The 20,134-nt window shown below is 39.5% G+C and overlaps 1 protein-coding gene across 5 annotated transcripts in view; it reads right to left on the minus strand.

Annotated features, from left to right (window-relative positions):
• Positions 1 to 630: 630 nt before the first annotated feature.
• Positions 631 to 20,134, minus strand: part of calcr (calcitonin receptor) — a 40,158-nt gene continuing 20,654 nt past the window's right edge. The window contains exons 2-22 of one of the 5 annotated variants that reach the window (XM_078791978.1): positions 19,259 to 19,323; positions 16,857 to 16,980; positions 16,619 to 16,726; positions 15,211 to 15,296; positions 14,993 to 15,128; positions 14,800 to 14,910; positions 14,622 to 14,734; positions 14,253 to 14,325; positions 14,065 to 14,175; positions 13,311 to 13,423; positions 13,057 to 13,222; positions 12,878 to 12,988; positions 12,324 to 12,436; positions 11,163 to 11,254; positions 8,569 to 8,695; positions 6,660 to 6,813; positions 4,933 to 4,993; positions 4,777 to 4,843; positions 4,436 to 4,654; positions 4,056 to 4,097; positions 631 to 2,170 (exon numbers count right to left, since the gene is read on the minus strand). In XM_078791978.1, coding sequence (XP_078648104.1) covers positions 1,952 to 2,170; positions 4,056 to 4,097; positions 4,436 to 4,654; positions 4,777 to 4,843; positions 4,933 to 4,993; positions 6,660 to 6,813; positions 8,569 to 8,695; positions 11,163 to 11,254; positions 12,324 to 12,436; positions 12,878 to 12,988; positions 13,057 to 13,222; positions 13,311 to 13,423; positions 14,065 to 14,175; positions 14,253 to 14,325; positions 14,622 to 14,734; positions 14,800 to 14,910; positions 14,993 to 15,128; positions 15,211 to 15,296; positions 16,619 to 16,726; positions 16,857 to 16,980; positions 19,259 to 19,306 — 2,394 coding nt within the window. In that variant the 5' untranslated portion in view covers positions 19,307 to 19,323 and the 3' untranslated portion in view covers positions 631 to 1,951. Of the gene's footprint in view, positions 2,171 to 4,055; positions 4,098 to 4,435; positions 4,655 to 4,776; positions 4,844 to 4,932; positions 4,994 to 6,659; positions 6,814 to 8,568; positions 8,696 to 11,162; positions 11,255 to 12,323; positions 12,437 to 12,877; positions 12,989 to 13,056; positions 13,223 to 13,310; positions 13,424 to 14,064; positions 14,176 to 14,252; positions 14,326 to 14,467; positions 14,735 to 14,799; positions 14,911 to 14,992; positions 15,129 to 15,210; positions 15,297 to 16,618; positions 16,730 to 16,856; positions 16,981 to 19,258; positions 19,324 to 20,134 lie in introns of those variants that run through there. The other 4 variants (XM_058047769.2, XM_078791979.1, XM_078791977.1 and 1 more) reach the window with 4 other exon arrangements.

Consider the following 20,134-nt stretch of genomic DNA (forward strand, 5'->3'; position numbering starts at 1 on the left):
CAGAATACAACATTCTAATTACATTTATTGGTCAGAAAAGTGGAAAAAACACAATAGGTCCGTTTTAATAACATGACCAGATGCGAGCCATAATGTACGCTGACCGGAAAATGTACACAGAGGCAAAATTATGGTGTCCATTTTTATACATTTACCAAAATACACGCCAACTGAGGCTCCACTGTATACTAAAATATTTTCCAAAATGTTATCACGCATTGAACACCATTCACTCAGATTGCTTGATTGTCACCGTCTCCATTTAAATTACCTAAGACATTAAAGTGAGTGTGCCAACAAAAAGGCAAACATTATTCATGATGTTTGTTTAAAGCTTCCGAAATACAAGAGCTTCATCCTTAATTCTGACAACTGAAATGACCTGATTGTATGAATAATCTATATGATGTCAGTTATGAAACGTAAGCACAAACACTAAAAAAAAAAATAAAGCTTTCATTAGTTTGGTGTGGAAAAACTTGACTTTCCTGACGTTCCCATCAAAGACATTTGGTATTAACTAGAGTATGGCGCATTTTTGTCTTCCTTTAGGTGTACTTCTAAAGGTATTCCAACACTTTTCATCTCCACATGTTTGCGTATCAGTTTGCGTATATATTTGTGAATGTTTCCCCACTGTATGTCCAGCATACATGTACCAGCCCACAATTTTTACATTTGTCTTCATGCTTCGCTGTTTTTTTTGTTTGTTTTTTTTCATCCAGTGTTGCCATTTCACATTTGTTCAGCTGTCCTTGAATGCAACATAGTTGAAATAATGAAACTTACAACAATCGGGCATCAAAACCTGTAGCAAAGTTAATATATGATCATAAATCGTCACTGGAGCATTACTGTGGATTATCTTGTGGCAGACCCACAACAGACGCAAGCGAGCCTGTGCCCCCCGCCCCCCACTGATTTATGATAATTGACAGCTAGCTGCGTTAATAAATAAGCGTGTGAGGCATATTTCGGGCTTAAACCTGGATTGTGCATTTAGCTTGTTAGATTCCATCACTGGCAATTGAAGAGAGAAGGTTCTGGACCTGAACCGAACCTAATAATTACAACAGTCACTTTTATTGCAAATGTTAATCCAAAAGCGGAGGAAACTGTCAAGTGAGCAGGAGGGGTAGGAGTGAGTTGTGTGTTTAAAAATATATATTTTTTCTAAATAGTATACCAATTACTTGTGGATCTACGCGGGTTCTACTGTAATGTATATAAAGAACAAAGTCTAAGCAACAGTCAGTCCACCAGATGTAAACTGCCTGGTTGTCAGAATGACTGGTTTGACTGATAAAAATACCTTCCTCATACATCCAAACAATTGTTTCCAACTTGAAATATATATATTTTATATATTTGTTTTTTGTTTTTTTACCGTGATGATTAGCACTAGCAAAAAGCAGAGTTTGTGTGCAGCATCACAGGACAGAATGGAGCACTATACTCTGGAATGAAAAGTCATACCATTTTTTTAATAGAAAAAAATAATAAATTCTTTTTTTTAAAGTAATTTTATATACACATTTCCAGAGTTTGAAACATAGAAGGTAAATTGCAACATTTCGTGGCATGTGACCAGACTAATGCTGGTACATATTAGAACTTTGTGTGTGTTTGTTTGAGCGTGGTCAGGGTACCACATCCGGATACAGGCTCACTCGGACACAGAACATCCCCATCCAGTCGCTGACTAACATCCAGTACCCTTTGGTATCGTACGTGAGAGAAGAAAGCATTGTTTCTTTCACTTCCTGTTGATGATGACTACTATATGTTAATACCACGACATCATCTCTAACAGACATTGTCATCACAGTTATTTCCGTCTCTTCACCACCGGCGTGACAGAGGTCAAAAGTCTTAACAAGTCTTAGCAACAGTGACCTAGTCATAGAAGTGTTTCAGTCACTATACGATCCTCGGAGATGTAGTCACAACCTCAGTGGATCTCGCCCGATTTCAGCGCCACCAGTTCCGAGTCGTCTGTGTGGCGTCCGTTTAAGTGTTCACTGTTGCTGTCGCGGTGGTACATAAAGGGAGGGACCTCTGTAATGGAGGTGGCCGTGTATGATGTGGAGCGCATTGAACAGTGGTCCTTTCGTCGCTGACCCCACTGCGTCTTGTACTGCATCCACTGTCTCTTCAGAGCGCCCTGCACCTGCACACAAAGATGCGCTTCAGTTGGACACGGCAAAAGATGAATAGGAAAATGTGTTTACTGCAGAGACCCATATGCAAACCATATTGTGATTATACTGCAGACAAACAGTTTGAAGGATTTATTTTGTACTGTTGCATACATATACAACCTCTGCAGTTCAATAATAGAAGTACTGGGATCTGTTTTGTGATTAATTTGTCAGATAACTAAAATGTACAAAAAAAAAGTTAATTTCCCTTCCAACTTTTATTACCAAAAATAAATGTCATAAAGAATAATTGACCAGACTCACACAGACGCCTTCTTTATCAAATTGTCAGCACTTGCATCTTTCTTTGTCGCCGGGGTGGGTTATTTAGCAGTCACACTCAATAAACAATGCACAGACTGTAGTATTCTACACTGGTCACTAAGTCATGTTACTGTAATATTCGGTGAGACACACAAGCACCAGACCTCCTAGAAACAACAGGTCTCCATTGCAACTCATGGTTGGGTCTGGAACCAATTAACTGTGATAAACAAGGGATTAATGTTGTGTCAAAGCGATACATGTCTAACAGTGTTCTTGAAAATGTATCATTATCTTTTAAGTTATACAACAAACCAACAAAATTAACAGTCATTGTAAAACAAATGTAAAAAAACGGTAATTGCTTTATTGAGGCAAAAGGACAACCAGGACATCCATGTAGACAGCGTGACCTCTGTTCGTCTCAATCATCTCAAACCACGATGGCGCCACTCAAGACCTAATGGAGGTTGAGCAGTTTGGCCTTGAAACCAAACTGGAACACAGTCCCAGAAGCCCATGTCCTGATCACAGAACCCGAATTGGTCATTACACGGGTTGAAGCAAGCAAACACTCTCATTGCCTCATGACAGTTAGTGTGTTAGATCACTCTCCTTCACAAGTGACCTTTTCCACATACGGTACATGTCTCCCAACATGTGCTTTTTGCAGCACTGGAGATGATGCTTGTGTTATGTTTGTGTATGACAACCTGACCTCATTTCAGGGATGAGCACAATCACTGTGCTGGTTGTCTCATGCTGAGTATTCTAATGTGTTCTCCATCTTTGCTATGTTGTTTATAAGCAACATTAAACATTCCCTTGCATTGATTTTCCTCTAACTTTCACATTTCTTCTCCCAGTACCTTTTCAATTCTTATACTGTGTACTATTTATAAAGAGGCTTGAAAGCAGCTGTCATACAATGAGACTAAAGGTCTCAAACATCATTAACCCCTCCTAAACTCCGGTGCTTTATTCATTTGAAGAAAATTACAGCCTCTCACAGTCAATCAATATGCAGCTAGGTTTGTGAAAAAACAATCTTGTTTACTAACTGCGGTGCTCTTTACCTTAAATGTACCGTTACATCTTTTTGTTTCTGCACTGCACAGGAATTGGACTTTATGCCAGATTACAGTTAATACTAAGGTAAATATTTAGTTTGCTATAGTCCGTAAGCTCTAATTAAAGTACAGACCTGAAATTATATTTCCTGTTACAGTGTAATATAGCATTGATGCAAAACGGGTGGAGGTCAATGTGCACATACTCTCCTTACCAAACAACGGTGTACTGTAATGCTAATTTAAAGGTATTGTCTGCCAGAATTGTCTTGCTTTTTCCACTCTTCAGACCAACCACAGCAAAGTGGGCGTGCCTGAAGGCGGGCCATGGGTGGAATACATTAAAACAGACCGTTTAAGCAGGAAGCACGAAATCCGAAGAAATACAGCTGGATAGGTGCCGATTCTGGAAGATTTCAAAAGCTTTGTGTGCTTGTATCATGTGTAGCGGCTCTATAGGAGTACCCAACTCTATACAACGGGCCCCAAATATTTTTGGGTCAATATGGATAACACTCACCTCTCCATTGAAGAAGCAGAATATGGTTGCCACCAGTAAACCCTTGAAAACGTAAAAAAGCAAACAGTTATTTTCAATGTATTATGATGCACAGCAATATGTATAGTAATACACCACCCTAATTTATCGTGGCTTATTGGTTTCAGACCTGATCATAGAGCATAGAAAAGCTAATGGCTTTCTGAATAGTTTTAACATCATTAGAGCCCTGTAGACATGAAATAACACCCCTATAGTGACCTTTACAGTCCTATTATTTTTTTGTTTAGAAGACGAATTTGTACACTATACACATCGCCGATACAGTGGATAGATTTCTTATCATTTGGAGGCAAATACTTGAACCAAACTCAACTGCGTGTGGTGGCGTCAGTACCTACCTGGTAGTGCATGAGTATGTGCATGATGTACTCGTAGACCTCCCCCGCCAACCTGTTCTCCGGTCTCCAGGGTATAATGACAAACTGTATTCCCAGCAGGGGCACCAGGATCAGAGTGGCTCTCACGGCCTTCATGTACATGTTCGACTCCGCTTTGTGTGTGTCTCTCAGCTTGGTGACCAGCACTCTTATAATGTTGAGTAAGAAGAAGAGATTCACCTGCACGAGCGGGGAAGCGAGGTTCTTAGATAACGTCTCTCACAAAATGCAAATAAATTGTCAAGTATTTCCTTGACGTGGTGCTGGGACAGCGAGCTATAAACAGAATGTAGCAGACTTACAACCAGAGCTGCCACGATGGGACCGTGGACGGCATACAGGAGATGAGTTTCCACGCTCATCCAACAGCTGCGGAAAGAGTAAAAAGTCAGAACTCGCAAAAAAAAAAAAAAACAAGCCCGTCACTTTGTATGCTCACGACTGGCAACGTGACTCACTTGTCATCAAAGAAGGTTTTTCTTGCTACAGCATGGATGGATGCAGGCACTAGAGGAAAACCTTGAAGAGGGAAAAGGCAGATGAGGTCTCCAGGGATAAATATGTCCATGTGTCATCTATGCAGTACAAAGGAATATGTACTTTTCATACTTGTGTGTAGTCTCGCTACACAACAAGCCATTCTATGCTGATGATGCATTCAGTGGAACATGGTGTTGCAACTGAGTCATTCTTTTTTTTGTTGTTCCAACCCAGACAACAACACTACACAACTTCCTGTAAAAGTCCTTTCAAATTTCACTCCTGTTCTAAGACAATTTCTGTTTCATGGCTTGACATGACTCTACAGCAGGGGTCTCAAATTCAATTTACTTGGGGGCCACGGGAGCTCGGGTCTGGGTGAGACTGGGCCGCATCAGGTTTTCAAAAAAAAAAAAAAATGCATTTATTAAAAACAAAACAATAAAAAAAAAACTTCGCTTTGGTTCCAATTTTCTACAAGAAAAGCTCTGATAAAACATTCCACTGTTCTCAAATATCTTACTTTTTATTTTTCTACACAAAATAAGATGAAAAATAAATAAATCAAGAATAAAGAAAATCAATCAATCAGTAATAAATAAATATAATAATAATAATAATAAAACGGCAAATAATAAGAACTTAACAAACCACATATAGTTGGTGGGTAGACAAATTATTTTTTTTCAGATTAAAATGAACAAAGCATTATTAGAGCCCTGTAGACATGACAAAACACGACTATAGTCACATTTATACTCTTTTTATTTACAACATATTGCGCAACTGCAGGGTCTTGAGACACATGCTAACTCGCAAACTAGAGTGCTAGCGACCTAAACGGTAGCCTTCAAGTTATTTCCTTTAAACTTAAATAGCCAAAAACTTACCACTTCCACACGGATAGGGAAGATAACTATTAACAGTTATTTAACCTTTAACATGAACATTAATCAAACGTAATAATTTTTTCTGGGTACATGATATCATACAGCATCCATATCAAACTTACGCGGGCCGCACTAACATTAAACTTTCATATCAAGGCGGGGGCCTCAAACTAGTGTCCTGTGGGCCACATTTGGCCCGCGGGCCGCGTGTTTGAGACCCCTGCTGTAATGTCTTTCTTGTAACCGCGACATTATTCTTACTAATCTGACTTGCAGTACTGCCTTCATCCTAAATGGGCGGGAGCTGGAAGGTGCTTGTCACTGCCATTCTTCCATATAGAGGGAAACCCGTGGGGGCGTTTTGACAGCTGGAGAGCAGCAAGTGTATGTTTATACTCTGCTGAATGAATGAAGGAATTTGACTGCCAAGATAGAGGATTATATATCCAAGCGCACCAAGAGATGATTGGACCTTTACAACAAAGTATCAGAACTTTTCCTGAAGAATGTTTCGGATGATATCAAACCTCAAATTCTGAATCTCAAAATGTCAATTCTTGAGAATCAAGTTCCGCAAGTACCAAAGGATTAGTTTGGTTTTTTGTATGTCTTTCTTCAGGTTGATTCCAAAAGGAGCTGCCACACAAGAAGAAGCATTAAGACAAAGTGACTGAAAAAGCATGTTCTTACTGAGTCCGGAAAGACTTTGGCAATATATGTCAGAAACTATCAGGTGAGCGACATTTCAAAATGAACTAAAAACAACAGCATGATGTCCAGAATCTCTCTCTCAAAGTTCCAAGAGGATGACTCACCCCAGCCCAGGAGGTAGTACCAGTGAAGATGCTGCTCCTCTGCAAACACGGCCACCACGATGAGCGTGTGCAGGTAGATTCCCTCACAGAGCATCCAGAAATAATTGCATCCCAGCATGTACATGTGGAAAAAGTGCAACACCTTGCAGACTACCTGCCCATGAAGAAAACACAAAACCTCACTGTGACGTATGTTTTATATACACAAACATATGCAAGAAATTTTTTTTAAAACACAGGAAAATTGGCAGTAATTTTACAAGAATTAAAAAATACATTCTAATTAATAATAATAATACTTTTTATGGCATAATATGAGAAACAAGACACAAAATAAACAAAATAAATAAAAAATGTAATTAATTCAATATAATTGAAAAAATTAGAATAAACTTTTAATGTTGTGGAAAAATGCAATTTTACTTTTTTAGAATTCAGAATATTATGAGAAACAAAACAAAATAATCTTTTAATTTAATTTAATTTAATTTAATTTAATTTAATTTAATACATTATGGGGAAGAAGACCAAACATTATGGGACTAATGTCATAATATTACAAAAAGAAAATTTTAAGTTGAAATATCTGGAAAAAATGTAAAAAATGAACAGCAAAAAAACAGTGTTGCTTTAAAAAGTCGCATTCTTTCATTTTTCACTACGTGGCCCTCATTGGAAAAACTATGGGCACCCCAGATGTAAATACGAATTCAGTGTTGCCGACAGACATCTTGTGTCGCTTCATTCCAAGCATGATAATTATTCTTTTTGTGAACGAGCTGATGGCTTAATGACATATTATCACGCCAATCTAGACTCATTGTGCTCGACTCACGCTGTAATTACAGCAGTCTTTCAATGTGATTTTTTTTTTTTTTTTTTATCCTATCAATTCAGTTCTATTGAATCCTATCAGAAAGAACTTGAGTACAAGAAGAAATATACTGTTGCATACAATGTATGCAAACATATACAAAGCCTGCCGTCTTTGGGGTGTTGGTCTGCAGTCATTACAATACAATTATGTACTGCACTTGGGAGTGGATCCAACAGACGATGCAGCCATTCAGTTGTGAACTTGAGCAGGATTGCTGTTCCGCCACAGACAATGGTCCTGCTTTGCAAATCAAACTGCTACAGACCGTGTAGATCTCTTGACTGCTTGGAAATACACCATTCCATAAATCCCAAGCACAGAAAACATGCTCAGACGTTCTTTGGCAGACCAAATTATTATTTTTTCTAGGCAAGCCTGATTCCCTTCAAGTGGTGCATGTGACAGCTTTATCTGATTGTCTTTGAAAAAAAAAAAACAAGCATCACGTTTTCGATGTTGCAGAGAGTTTACAGATTCAATCCATTTGATGAATGACGAAGAGGGGATTTTTGAAGTGGCGCCATCGCACAAAAACAAAACTATTCCCATCACTAAGGTTATTATTCTGAGTGCTTCCAGTATGTTTAGAAACACATTGCAGGATGTATCTGAAATTGCAGATATTCAAATGTATTATTTAATATACTTTGTTATTATTTAGACTGTTGTTTTCATAGGAGCCGGGGGTTGACAGAAAGATCAACAACTTTTCCTCATTACAAACAGGATCAGTTTTTAAAAGCTTTATTTACGACCGGTCCTGGTTTGTTTCCAACAGATTTATTATCTGCTTCTAAAAGGGTCTCTGTGATTTTAAAAACTCTATCCGGGGAATTTTCCCAAACAAAAAAATAAAATAACATAAACAAAACATAGTTTAGTGACACAGTAAAGATGAATAAGTTGCACCTAATTTTACAAATTAGAAATAAGAAAGCACAAACATACAAATGTCTGCCTATAATCATCTATCATCTATAATCATCTATAATTATATATATAGTGTTTGTATATAAGAGAGTTCCAACTCACTGGGCTTCTGCTCACTACTTTGGGATTGTTGACCACTGCGACCAGGTAGATGATAGTGAGGGCCGAATTGAGCACATAGGAGCAGAAAAGATTCTTGTGCAAGGTGATCCTTTGGCAGCTCAAACTCCTGCATGAACAAATAACAAATAATTGGTGTCATATGATCGGAAATGACCACAAACAGGGAAATCCTCATGCAGAAGCCTGAAGATGGTGTATATGAGGTAAGCACAAAGAAGGATTAAGATCAGAAATACCCATGCACCATTTTACCAACAGAATAACATCATTAGTGACAAACTTCCTGCACCAGGGTCCATTTTACTGATAACAGATAGTGTTACTTAGCGGTGTCCAAACTGAGGCCTGGGTGCCATTTGCGTCTCGTGGTGGTTTTTTTGCACATTCTGAAAATATAATTTGACGAGAAAAATAACACAACAAAAAAAACTGCTAAAATTTTGAATATTAGCAGTAATTTTACAAGGAAATAGTCGGAATTGGACCAGAATAACATCATATTATAAGTAAACGTCATTTTAGTAGCATAACTATTAAACCAAAAAATACGCCATCCTAAAGTCGTAGTTTTATCAGAGACAAAAGTTAGCATTTTAGGAAAATTAGGTTGTCATTTATGATTCAGAGAAGACGGTATAAAGTTTAAATTAGGGATGTCTGATAAATATCTGTACCGATAATTATCGGCCCGATACCAGCATAAAATATCGGTATTGGTATCTGATGTTTCCCGATCATAAAAAACTATATTTTTAAAAAAGGCTGTATACAACACATGTATGTATCGGCTGATATCGGTATCGGAAATTGAGAGTTTTCGCAAAAAAGCCAGTATCGGACATCCCTGGTTAAAATATTTGAAAAGTAAAAAAAAAAAACAGCTACAATGGAAAAATAACCAGTAATTTTACATGAATAAAGTCAAAATATTAATGGAAAAATGTCTCTTTCTAACTAGAAAAAAGTTGCAATTTTAGAAGAATAAAGTCGTAATATTAAGAGGAAAAAAAATCATTTTAGCAGCATAGAGTTGAAATATTTGGTTTTGAAAAAAATATTACAAAAAGAAAATTTAAGATTATTTAAGAAGAAAGTTGACATTTTTTTAAAAAATGAGGAAAAATACAGAAAAGGCCAAAGTTCATAGAAACTCTTTCATTTGTCCAGATTTGGCCATTGTAGGAAAAAATGTTGGCACTCCTGTAAGTGAGGCAAATTTGACCAAAACTACAGCACAAACTCACAACGCTTTTCAAGTTTCTAACCGAAACTGCTGACATGGATGACGTGTGTGTTGTTCAGTGGACTGAATACCCCTTCAGCCCGCCACATTCCCCTGTAAGCCTCACATCTGGATCCCATAACACACACGCATTAGGCCTAGAAGGGACTGAGCTCTAAATGCGCTTAGAAGAAAGAAGAAAGATCCAACTTGTCACTTTGATTCATTTTTCTCCCGGCAGGTCACAAGATTAGTGATCTTGCATCTGCTGTGAGATGAATGATGGTGGAGCACACCAGGGTCTAGTACTTGATCCAGACTCCATAACCGCACACACACACATTTCTTTAAGTGGAGAAAATCAACAACAGGCACAACAGGGAGCCATTGCAAATACTACTTCACAGCATGAAAAGGCCCAGTTGGCTAACTATACAAAAACAGTGGTGTACCGTCAGGGCCAGCAAAGCCTTATCTGCTGGCCTAAACACGATCAGAAGCACTAACTTACATTTACAACTTAAATGCCAGTGTTTGATTTTTTTAAAAATAATTTATCGTCTTAATTTTGTCACTTGCATCCAGATTTCAGCTTGTGTATTTATAATGTAACCTACCCAGGGCCTTCAGAATGAGTAGTGCCGGCCCATGTCACTTAAACACTATTAGTAATAGGACTGTTTCCTTAACTAATCAGATTTTGCCTCACAGGGCTAGCTAATGGGCGTACAGTCACGTCAGCATTTTTCCGTCCTCTGATTGGTTGATGTCTGAACGCCTAACACTCAAAGTTCCCAGGGCGCTTGAATGCATCATCACATGAACAGCACCGCATGTAATTGATCCTGTTTTGACCCGGAAAAAGCAGACATGGCGTTGTTTATCATTCTGTTAGCATTATATGAACAAATAAGTGAGTTCATGTTTATATTTTCGATATAAGTCGCCTGGGAAAGCGTTTTTTTGCCACTTCCTCTGGAAGTCTCCCTGATCCGTATATACAAGTGAGTGTGTTGTTGTAGTGCAGTTGTTTGGAAGATAGAGATGGTACATAGTATTCATTCCCAATTCTGTAATACCACACATTGTCATAGTGTGTTTTGGATGGTTTGTATATTTGTCACATGATAGTGGTGAATCGGGTCGCTCATTGAAAACCCAGCTACCAAATCTGTAATCAACTTGGAAGGAGGTGGAGATAAAAGTCAGAGCTTGCATTAGCTTATCTGACAATAATGACAAACCGTAGCTTTGCAGTGCAGTGAACATCAGTACATCATATGGTCAACTGATAAATGCAAAATTACATCTGGTTAAAAAAAAAGCAACCTCGGTAGAGCTGTCACTGTACCTGAAGTAGAAGAAGATGGCCAAGGAGATGAGCAAGGAGGCTATAGATAAGGCATGACCCACAATGGCCATGTAAAACAGGATGTAGGCTGACTGGAAACAGACGCACAAGCAAATATAATGTCAGTCTTCACAACACAGTTCCAGCTTTCAACCAAGCAAATTCAGTTTTAAAAATGATGTAGGTCATGTGGCATTGAATATTTCCCGATACTGATGTGAGCACAAATTATACATACCGTGCATATTCTGTTGTGTGGCATGTTTAGAATAAGCTTCAAATGTGCGACAAGGTTTATCGTATTAAACATCCCCCGATTCTGTGTCAGCACGGAAAACTGGTGCATGACAAGTTTTGCGCTAGAAATACCGCTACACTCCTACTCCTTGATGTTTTGTTAAAACGTTACAAACGTTACACGTTGTAAAAACTCGTTGTTGACTAAGGAACATACGTAAACTTAGAGTAATTACCAATGAATTAATGAAAAAATTAATGAAAAACTAATGAGTAGTAGTTAGGTAGGGTTTGTTCCTCATTGACTACTCAAATTTTGTGCACCGTATTGTAAAGTGTTGCCGTTCTATGTAAAGGCATTACTGGAAGTACCATGATAAGATCCACCATACTCTGCATCACCTTCCTCCCCAAACGGCACGGCACGGCACTAATCTGTATCTGATTGTTATCCGGTGTGTACTCTATGACAACTTCTCAGAACTTGCTGACTAAACTCCTGACAACGGAGTGAAACATTTAAAGTTGAGGTTTACTTCTAACTTACTTACTTTTTGTAATATTCAATCACCGCCACATCAGGAAAAACTAAAAAGATAACTGTATAATGTTTGTGAAAAAGATTCATGTCAATGATAACAATTGTGATGATTGGACACCACATGATATTCACGTTTTATAGCCTAGCTATAGCATTGCTTATTGCTTTGCAGTTGGTGTGTGTTACAAGCAAAACAGAAGATGATCAATGCGCTTCCCATGCTAGTTAACACGCGTGATGACGGTGGACACAAAAGGTAACAATCGTTATTGGATTTTGACGGTTCCTGTACTGTGTCAACATCATCTGCGTCACAAAAATTGCGTGCATATTTTTCACACAATAACAACTTCCACAGCCAATAATTTATTTAATGTTCATACCTTTAATTTTGCTTTGGTGTTTTCATTGCAGAGTGTATAGTTGGACCAGGTTCTGTTTGTGTCAGGGTGGCGAAACCACTGGCCATCATCCCCACAGTATTTGGTTGCCTTTTCTGCGAATAATAATAATAATAATAATAATAATCATCATCCAACACTTTTTGTCACAGTCATCATCGCCTGGGGGATGAACATAGTATTTCATTTTTTAAAAGATATGCCTTAAGATATGCCTTTATTCGTCCCTCAGTGGGGAAATTTGTAAAAATAATTTATCTTAATTTTGTCGCTTGCATCCAGATTTCAGCTTGTGTATATATAATGTAACCTACCCAGGGCCTTCAGAATGAGTAGTGCTGGCCCATGTCACACTATTAGTAATAGGACTGTTTCCTTAACTAATCGGATTTTGCCTCACAGGGCCAGCTAGCGGGCATACAGTCACGTCAGCATTTTTCCGTCCTCTGATTGGTTGATGTCTGAACGCCTAACACTCAAAGTTCCCAGGGCGCTTGAATGCATCATCACATGATGCATGGGGGATGAACACTTACCTGTGGGGTCAAAGTCGATAAAATAATTTGGGCAGTTTTGTGAGGTGTAGGTTCCTGCGGGAGTGTCGTCCCAGCACAACCAGCCGTCCCAGTTGCGACTGCAATACAGACCTGTGACATCCGAAAAAAACGAAACGTTACTATTTTGTTTTCACTACGGATCAGTGTGAGGTCACTACCTGATTTGTTATAAGGAGCATCTCGGTTCATTTTCTCGACGCATTTGTACTGGCTGTGAAGGATTTTCTTCCTCACAACTTGCTCCTCGGGATTCACCACGGGGCTCATTGTGGCCTCATCGCTAAAGTCTTGCTGCGCGTCCCCTGAGAGTTGGGCGCTCGCACCCTGCTTGGCCAATCGGCATCACACATACAAACATATGTACGAAAAAGCTATATTTATGTGCAAAGCATTTTAGCTGTATATTAATCACCTCCAACTTTTCCTGAATGTTGACAGCACAGAGTGTAAAGTTGGTCCATGTGGTGTTGCTTTGGGGGTCCCGATACCACCGGCCATCCTCTCCACAGTACCTAGTTGCCTTTTCTGAAGAGACGAGTAATATTGTTAACAATTTTGACAGAAAAAGCTCTTTGCTACAGTTCCTTCAAAATCAACAACGGGTGTTTAGAGAGAACCTGAAAAGAAAAAGGGCAAGTGGTTAGTGCACAGGCCACACAGCTAGGAAACCCAAGTTCGATTCCATCCTCAGCCATCTGCTGTGTGGAGTTTGCATGCCACCCCCTCCTCCCCCGTTTCCTTCCACATTCCAAAAACATGCTAGGTTAATTGGCGACTCCAAATTGTCCATAGGTATGAATGTGAGTGTGAATGGTTGTTTGTCTATATGTGCCCTGTGATTGGCTGGCGACCAGTCCAGGGTGTACCCCGCCTCTCGCCTGAAGACAGCTGGGATAGGCTCCAGCACCCCCGCGAGGACAAGCGGTAGAAAATGAATGAATGAATGAAAAGAAACAAAGAACGTCATCCCTGAAGGATTCCATGGCTTCTGATCCAAAAGTATTCCATTTATAAATAAGGAATCCTAATTCACAGGAATTCGGTTATCATGGAACCAATCAACCGCAATAAACGAGGGATTACCGAATATGGGAAACCGGGAGCTAGCATCATTGCTAAATCTTTGTTAAAAAAAAATGTGCAGAAAAAGCAAACTTACTCCTCACCTGTGGAGTCAGCGTATGAAAAATAATCAGGGCAATTTTGGGTTGCGTAGGTTCCTGCTGCAGTATCATCCCAGCACAACCAGCCATCCCAGTTCCGAGTGCAGTACAGCCCTGCAGAATCAATACAGACACTAATGAAGTACATCCTCTGATATATGATGTATTTATTAATATCAGCATTGTGTTACCTGTTCCGTTAAAGGGGGGGTCTTGGCTTGTTTTCAAGAGGCATTTATATTTACTGTCAAGCAGCTTCTGTTTCTAGAATATTAAGAAAATATACATGCATCTTTCAACACGAGATGAATCAATTCATTCAGAGCTATTTTTGTTTACTTGAAAGCTCCAGAAATCAATAGTTCCTCTGAAAGTGCAGATAAAAGCAAGTGCACTTAGACTTAACATTATATTCTCTGTCAGGAAGTGTGACGTCAAACTCCAGCACTGAACAAAAAAAAAACAAACAAAAAAAAAGCCAAATACACATAGCTGTTGAGCGTCCTTTGTTAGAAAAGGCAGTCTGTGACTATAAATGTATAAGAGGAGCAATTCATCACCCTTGACTTGTTCTCATAGTTGCTGGTGCAGAGTGTGTAGTTGGTCCAAAAACTGTCACTCTCCGGGTGGCGATACCATTCCCCGTGCTCTCCGCAATACTTGCTTGCCTTTCCTTGTCATAAACAATACATTCAGTCGTATCCACACAGATATTGCCAAAGCAAAACAAATACGTACTCGTAGGTTGAAAGTCAACAAAATAATCAGGGCAGTTCTGGGTGGCGTAGGTTTGTGCTGGAGTAACGTCCCAACAAAGCCAACCATCCCAGATGGGACTACAGAACGGTCCTGTCGTTGGAACATGATTCAATATTTACACACCATTAAGGTGATTTATGGTTGTTAGTTGTTTGAAGTACTTTGCAAATACCTGTTTTATTATAAGGTGGGTCTTGTTCCATTTTTAAAAGACATTTCTCTTTGTTGTCGAGTATTTTCTGTGCCATGTTGCTAACGCTTTCGGTGCTCGGTTTGTACTTAACATCCTTGAAAACACTTGAGACTTCCTTTGGGGAAAAAATACATATTTAGCACACAACAACAGCTTATTATGTTATGGTACTCGTAATCACAACAACTCATGAACACCTTTGGAGTATCCGTTGAGGGTTCCTCACAGGTGGACCCGATGTGGACCCACTTGGCCCATTGGTCACAATATTTGGTCACATTTCCTGGAAATGAACCAAATATTATAAATATTACCCAAATATTTGGACTATCACTTCATAACACAGCATTAAAGCAACTTTCCTGATACAACAAGTCAGCTTCATGCACCCATGAGCTTTGGCGTACGGGGGTGGGTTGGCCGTCTCCCATTGGACAATCAACAATGGGCCAATTCATTGATTGGCTCTACTCTGAGGCCCTACTGGATAACTGAGCTCTTCAGCATATCTCTTCGGGCAGGGGTGGGCAAACTATGGCCCGGGGGACACATCCGGCCCTCCAAGTGTTTGAATACGGCCCGCCCGTTCTTTCCAAAGTATTTCATTTAAACTTAATGGGGTGACAGAGCCTTCTCCATCGCTGCCCCCACCCTCTGGAACTCTTTGCCCCATTCGCTCCGTGAAAAAACAACTAAAAAAAAACCCCACCTCTTTAAATCTGTTTTTAATGTCTAACTTTAAAAAGGTTAATTGGCAACTCCAAATTGTCCATAGGTATGAATGTGAGAGTGAATGGTTGTTTGTCTATATGTGCCCTGTGATTGGCTGGCCACCAGTCCAGGGTGTACCCTGCCTCTCGCCCGAAGACAGCAGGGATAGGCTCCAGCACCAGCACCCCCCGCGACCCTCGTGAGGAAAATGAATGAATGAATGAATGAACTTTTTATACTTAACTGCTGTGCCCCGCTTTTACCCATGTTTTAACTGCGTATAAACGAATGAATGTTGTATTTTAATGTATCTTTTACTCGGTTTACTTGCTTTTATTCAACTCATTTTTCTGTAAAGCGTCTTTGAGTATTTTGAAAAGCGCTATACAAATAAAGTGTATTATTATTATTAATAATATGCAACCTGGGATCATGACTTGAGCCAACTTTTTGATGGTTTAAGTAGCTGTTTGATCAATTTTGTTATTTGATGTGGTCTGTTGTTTACAAAGTGCTCCTGAAAAAAGGGACATACAGTAGATTGCATGACACTTTTATAGATACAATAATTCCAGGTGGACTGTTACGTGTAAAATTTATAGTATGCCCCCCCCCCCCGTCAATTTTGTTAAATCAATGCGGCCCGCGAGTCAAAAACTTTGCCCACCCCTGTCTTAGTGTGAACTCAATTCCACCTCATGACCATAGGAGAGTGTGCAAACATAGATCCACCGGTAAATTGAGAGCTTTGCCTTTTGGCTCGGCTCCCTCAGTCCGATAGCGACCGCATTACTGCAGACCGATCCGATTGACCTCACTTTCCAACTTTCCCTCACGCTGTTAGATACTTGAACGTGGCAGAAAAGGGGATATTGCAGAAAAGATCTGTCTTACCAGTAGAGGCGAAGCCACTATGATCGGGACATCTCTGTGTTACCGATGTACCCGTTGGTGTCTCTTCCCAGCACAACAAGCCATCCCACATTTGTCCACAGAAGGTACCTACTGTGGGAAAAAAAATTGTTTTAGAGCTTGTTCTGTGAACTATTTTACTTTAAGTCGTCTATCACTAATATGACTCTCTGGGATCAGATGAGGCGATGGAAAATAAGACCCCCCCGGGGCCTCTCACCGCTTTTGTTTTGCGGATGCTCTTTGTTGGACAGATTGAGACATTTGTATTGACTCTGTTTTGCCGCCTCTTCCCAGCTCCGTTTGGCCCGTCCTGGCTCGGAGCCAGCAGACACCTTGCTGCACTGTAGAGACATTATGAACACACATGCTCATGGAAGACATTCAGTAATTGGTAGGACTAATGATGTTATCTCAGTGTGTCTAATTCACAACCACGGTAATCAGAGGATGTCTATTCTGGTGTGATAGAAAAAATTCATACACATGTCGGGAGTTATTTCAAAGGCGATCTAAGGGAGGATTTCTCTTCGCTTTGAAACTCTCTTCATTCGCCGTTTATGATGTTCATGCAAATGTGTTTGCAAAAGAAGCCACTTTCCTTCCTTCAAAGAGCTCTTATCTCCCACTCTATTGTTTGCATTTGGAGGTAGCATCAAGGATGAAAACGCACCCAGGGTGAAATACTGATTTTGATAATGGAGTTCACTGAAGGAAAAAAAAAGCCCATTTTGCTATGACTTATCTGGAAAAGTTTTGCTTTGGAAAAAAAAAGCTTCTTAAAAGCTAATCTCAAGCACTTCCATTCACTGATATTGGTAAGAAATTTTAACCCTTTCAGTCAGACTCTTATCGCAATACACACACACACACACGCTTTTGTGGAGGAGCCCGAGCTACTCATTGTGATTCTTACCAGTCTGTTAAAAGCTGGTTAAAGAATGCAGGATGTCCCATGTAGCAGTTTAGCAGCCGTACATATGATGTCACTCCAAACATTGAAGTAAATGACGTCATACATACGACCACCAGGCCACCACCAAGATCAACTGATGCACTGAAACCTTCACCTACAGCTTCTTTCTTGCGTTTAAAACTAAACGCTGATGGGCCTGCAAAGGCGTGGAGAAATAATGGAAATCATCAAGTTGGATACTTGGAATGGAATTACAGTCATCCCTCGCCACTTTTCATATTATCGTCCTATATGCAGCATTTTCATGCCTAAATAATATAATACAAATATAAGACTTTCAGAAGATGCATTTAAAAATGTGTATGTAGTATCCTGCACCGGTCACTAGGTGTCTCAGCTGCTGTTTAGAGTGTGGCCTATAGAGGGCAGTGCTGGTGTTAGAGCTAGTTTCTGCAAATTTTATTGGGTAATACAAGTATATAGCTGCCTATAGGGGTGTTATTTTATGACTAGAGGGCTCTAATGATGTTTAAAACTGTATTTAGAAGGTCGTAAACTGGTTTGGGGTGTGGCCTATAGAGGGCAGTGCTGATGTTAGAACGAGTTACTGCAAATTTTATTGGGTAATACAAGTATATAGCTGCCTATAGGGGTGTTATTTTATGACTAGAGGGCTCTAATAATGTTTAACACTGTATTTAGAAGGTCGTAAACTGGTTTAGAGTGTGGCCTATATAGGGCAGTGCTGATGTTAGAACAAGTTACTGCAAATTTGATTGGGTAATAGTATTTAGAAGGTCGTAAACTGGTTCTCTATGCGCTAAAAAATATCCGTCCATTTATTCCGCTTATCCGAGGTCAAGTTGCGGCCCAGGCTCAACCTAGCTACTTTGTCCAGCTCCTCCCGGCAGATGCCGAGGCGTTCCCAAGCCAGTTGAAAGACATAGTCTCTCCAACATGTCCTGGGTCTTCCCCAAGGCCTTCCACCGGTTGCGGGTGCATCCTGGTTTGGAACCAATTAACCTCAAAATTTCATTTCTCAAAATGACATTGTAACATTTTATTTGTCAGCAGTACTTTAATCAACTTAAAAACAATACACAAAATATGTTTACCTCAATTAAAATTACACAATTACATGATTTTTTTTTCTGGAGGGGAGCAAATATACAATATTGAAGATTTCCACCACAATGTCATACATTTCCATAACATCCATATAAATTGGCATTAAAACCCTAAAAGTAGGCATTAAATTAACATGTTAATACTGTAGTGAACACCTAAAGCACTGTATGGGCTTCAGTTTATTTAACCTATCTATTGTAATCAAACATTCCACGCTTCTATGACATGTTATGTAATGCTGCTCCTTCCTTTTCTTCAACTTTTTCCATGAAAATTTGAGTAAGGTATAAAATTAGCAGTATATACAGTACAAAGCAACACAACATTAGGCATTTATATCAAAGGCGATGACACTCGTACATGCAAATATGTAACACATGCTCTCTTCTGTCTCTAAGTGAGTTATAAAATATTATTATCACACATTATGCTTGAGTGAATATTAATTATACGATTTTTGCTGTGAAAAGAAAGCCAACAGACCGCAACGTATTACATGTCTATAAAATGAAAATTCAATCCCATGCCTAGACACGCACACACGCACACCGGCACCTAAAACGATAGCACTGACTTACCTTTATTAGAGAGCAAAGGATCCAGAGGGAGCCAACAGCCAATTTCATATCTTCCCTTCAAACGTCTGTCAAAGGACAAGAAAGGACAGTTGCTGTTAAGGAAGCCGCTTGTGATCCGTGAACGTGACTGACTGAGCAAACATAATGGTTGGTTCAGATCAGGATTATGGCCTCTCCGGAGAGTAGTGTAACCAGGAATCATTAATCTGAAATGCAAAGCAGTGCTCTCATGGCCTGGGCTGTGTGCGAGACAAAGACAAACTTCATCTATCACAGCGGAGGAGAAACAATACAAGAAACGGTGCTAATAGATAGAAATAGGTTGTAGCAGGCAGTCGTGAATCAAGTGCCGCTTAGCTTCGGGACAGTTTAGCAACAGGATTCACATTCTGGTCACTTTTCCTTGTCAAACAGAGAGCACATCAGTCAGCTTTGGGGAACAGTTGAGGCGATCAGTGGGGTTGTTACATGACTGTGGTGGCCCACCGAGCAGTCTTTTCAGCATGGACAAACTGCTGAAAGTCACCACCAGAGGTCGAGACCAAGGGTTTTTGTCTGGAAGCAAAGTTACATCATATTGCACACCTCCACTAAGGTCCCTGTATGTCAAAATGTTGTCTAATAATTACAAATTACAAATGAAGAAAGATAAATTACAGGACAAGATTATATACTGTATATTTAACATAAAACAGAACTCTTATTGTCAAGCGTAGCACAGTCCTCCCTCGTTATATCGCTATAATTAATTAATAAAGTTTTGTGGCTGACTATCACCTATTCTTAGTAAAAAAAAATATTTAAAGACAAGTTATATAGAGTATTGTGGCCACTAGACATTAGAGCCAGAATAGTTAAGATGACATACCGTGGCTG

The sequence above is a fragment of the Doryrhamphus excisus genome, linkage group LG7, assembly GCF_037039965.1.
Source record: "Doryrhamphus excisus strain RoL-2023G ecotype Guam linkage group LG7, RoL_Dexc_Guam_v1.1, whole genome shotgun sequence".
In the NCBI taxonomy this organism is placed as follows: Eukaryota; Metazoa; Chordata; class Actinopteri; order Syngnathiformes; family Syngnathidae; genus Doryrhamphus; species Doryrhamphus excisus.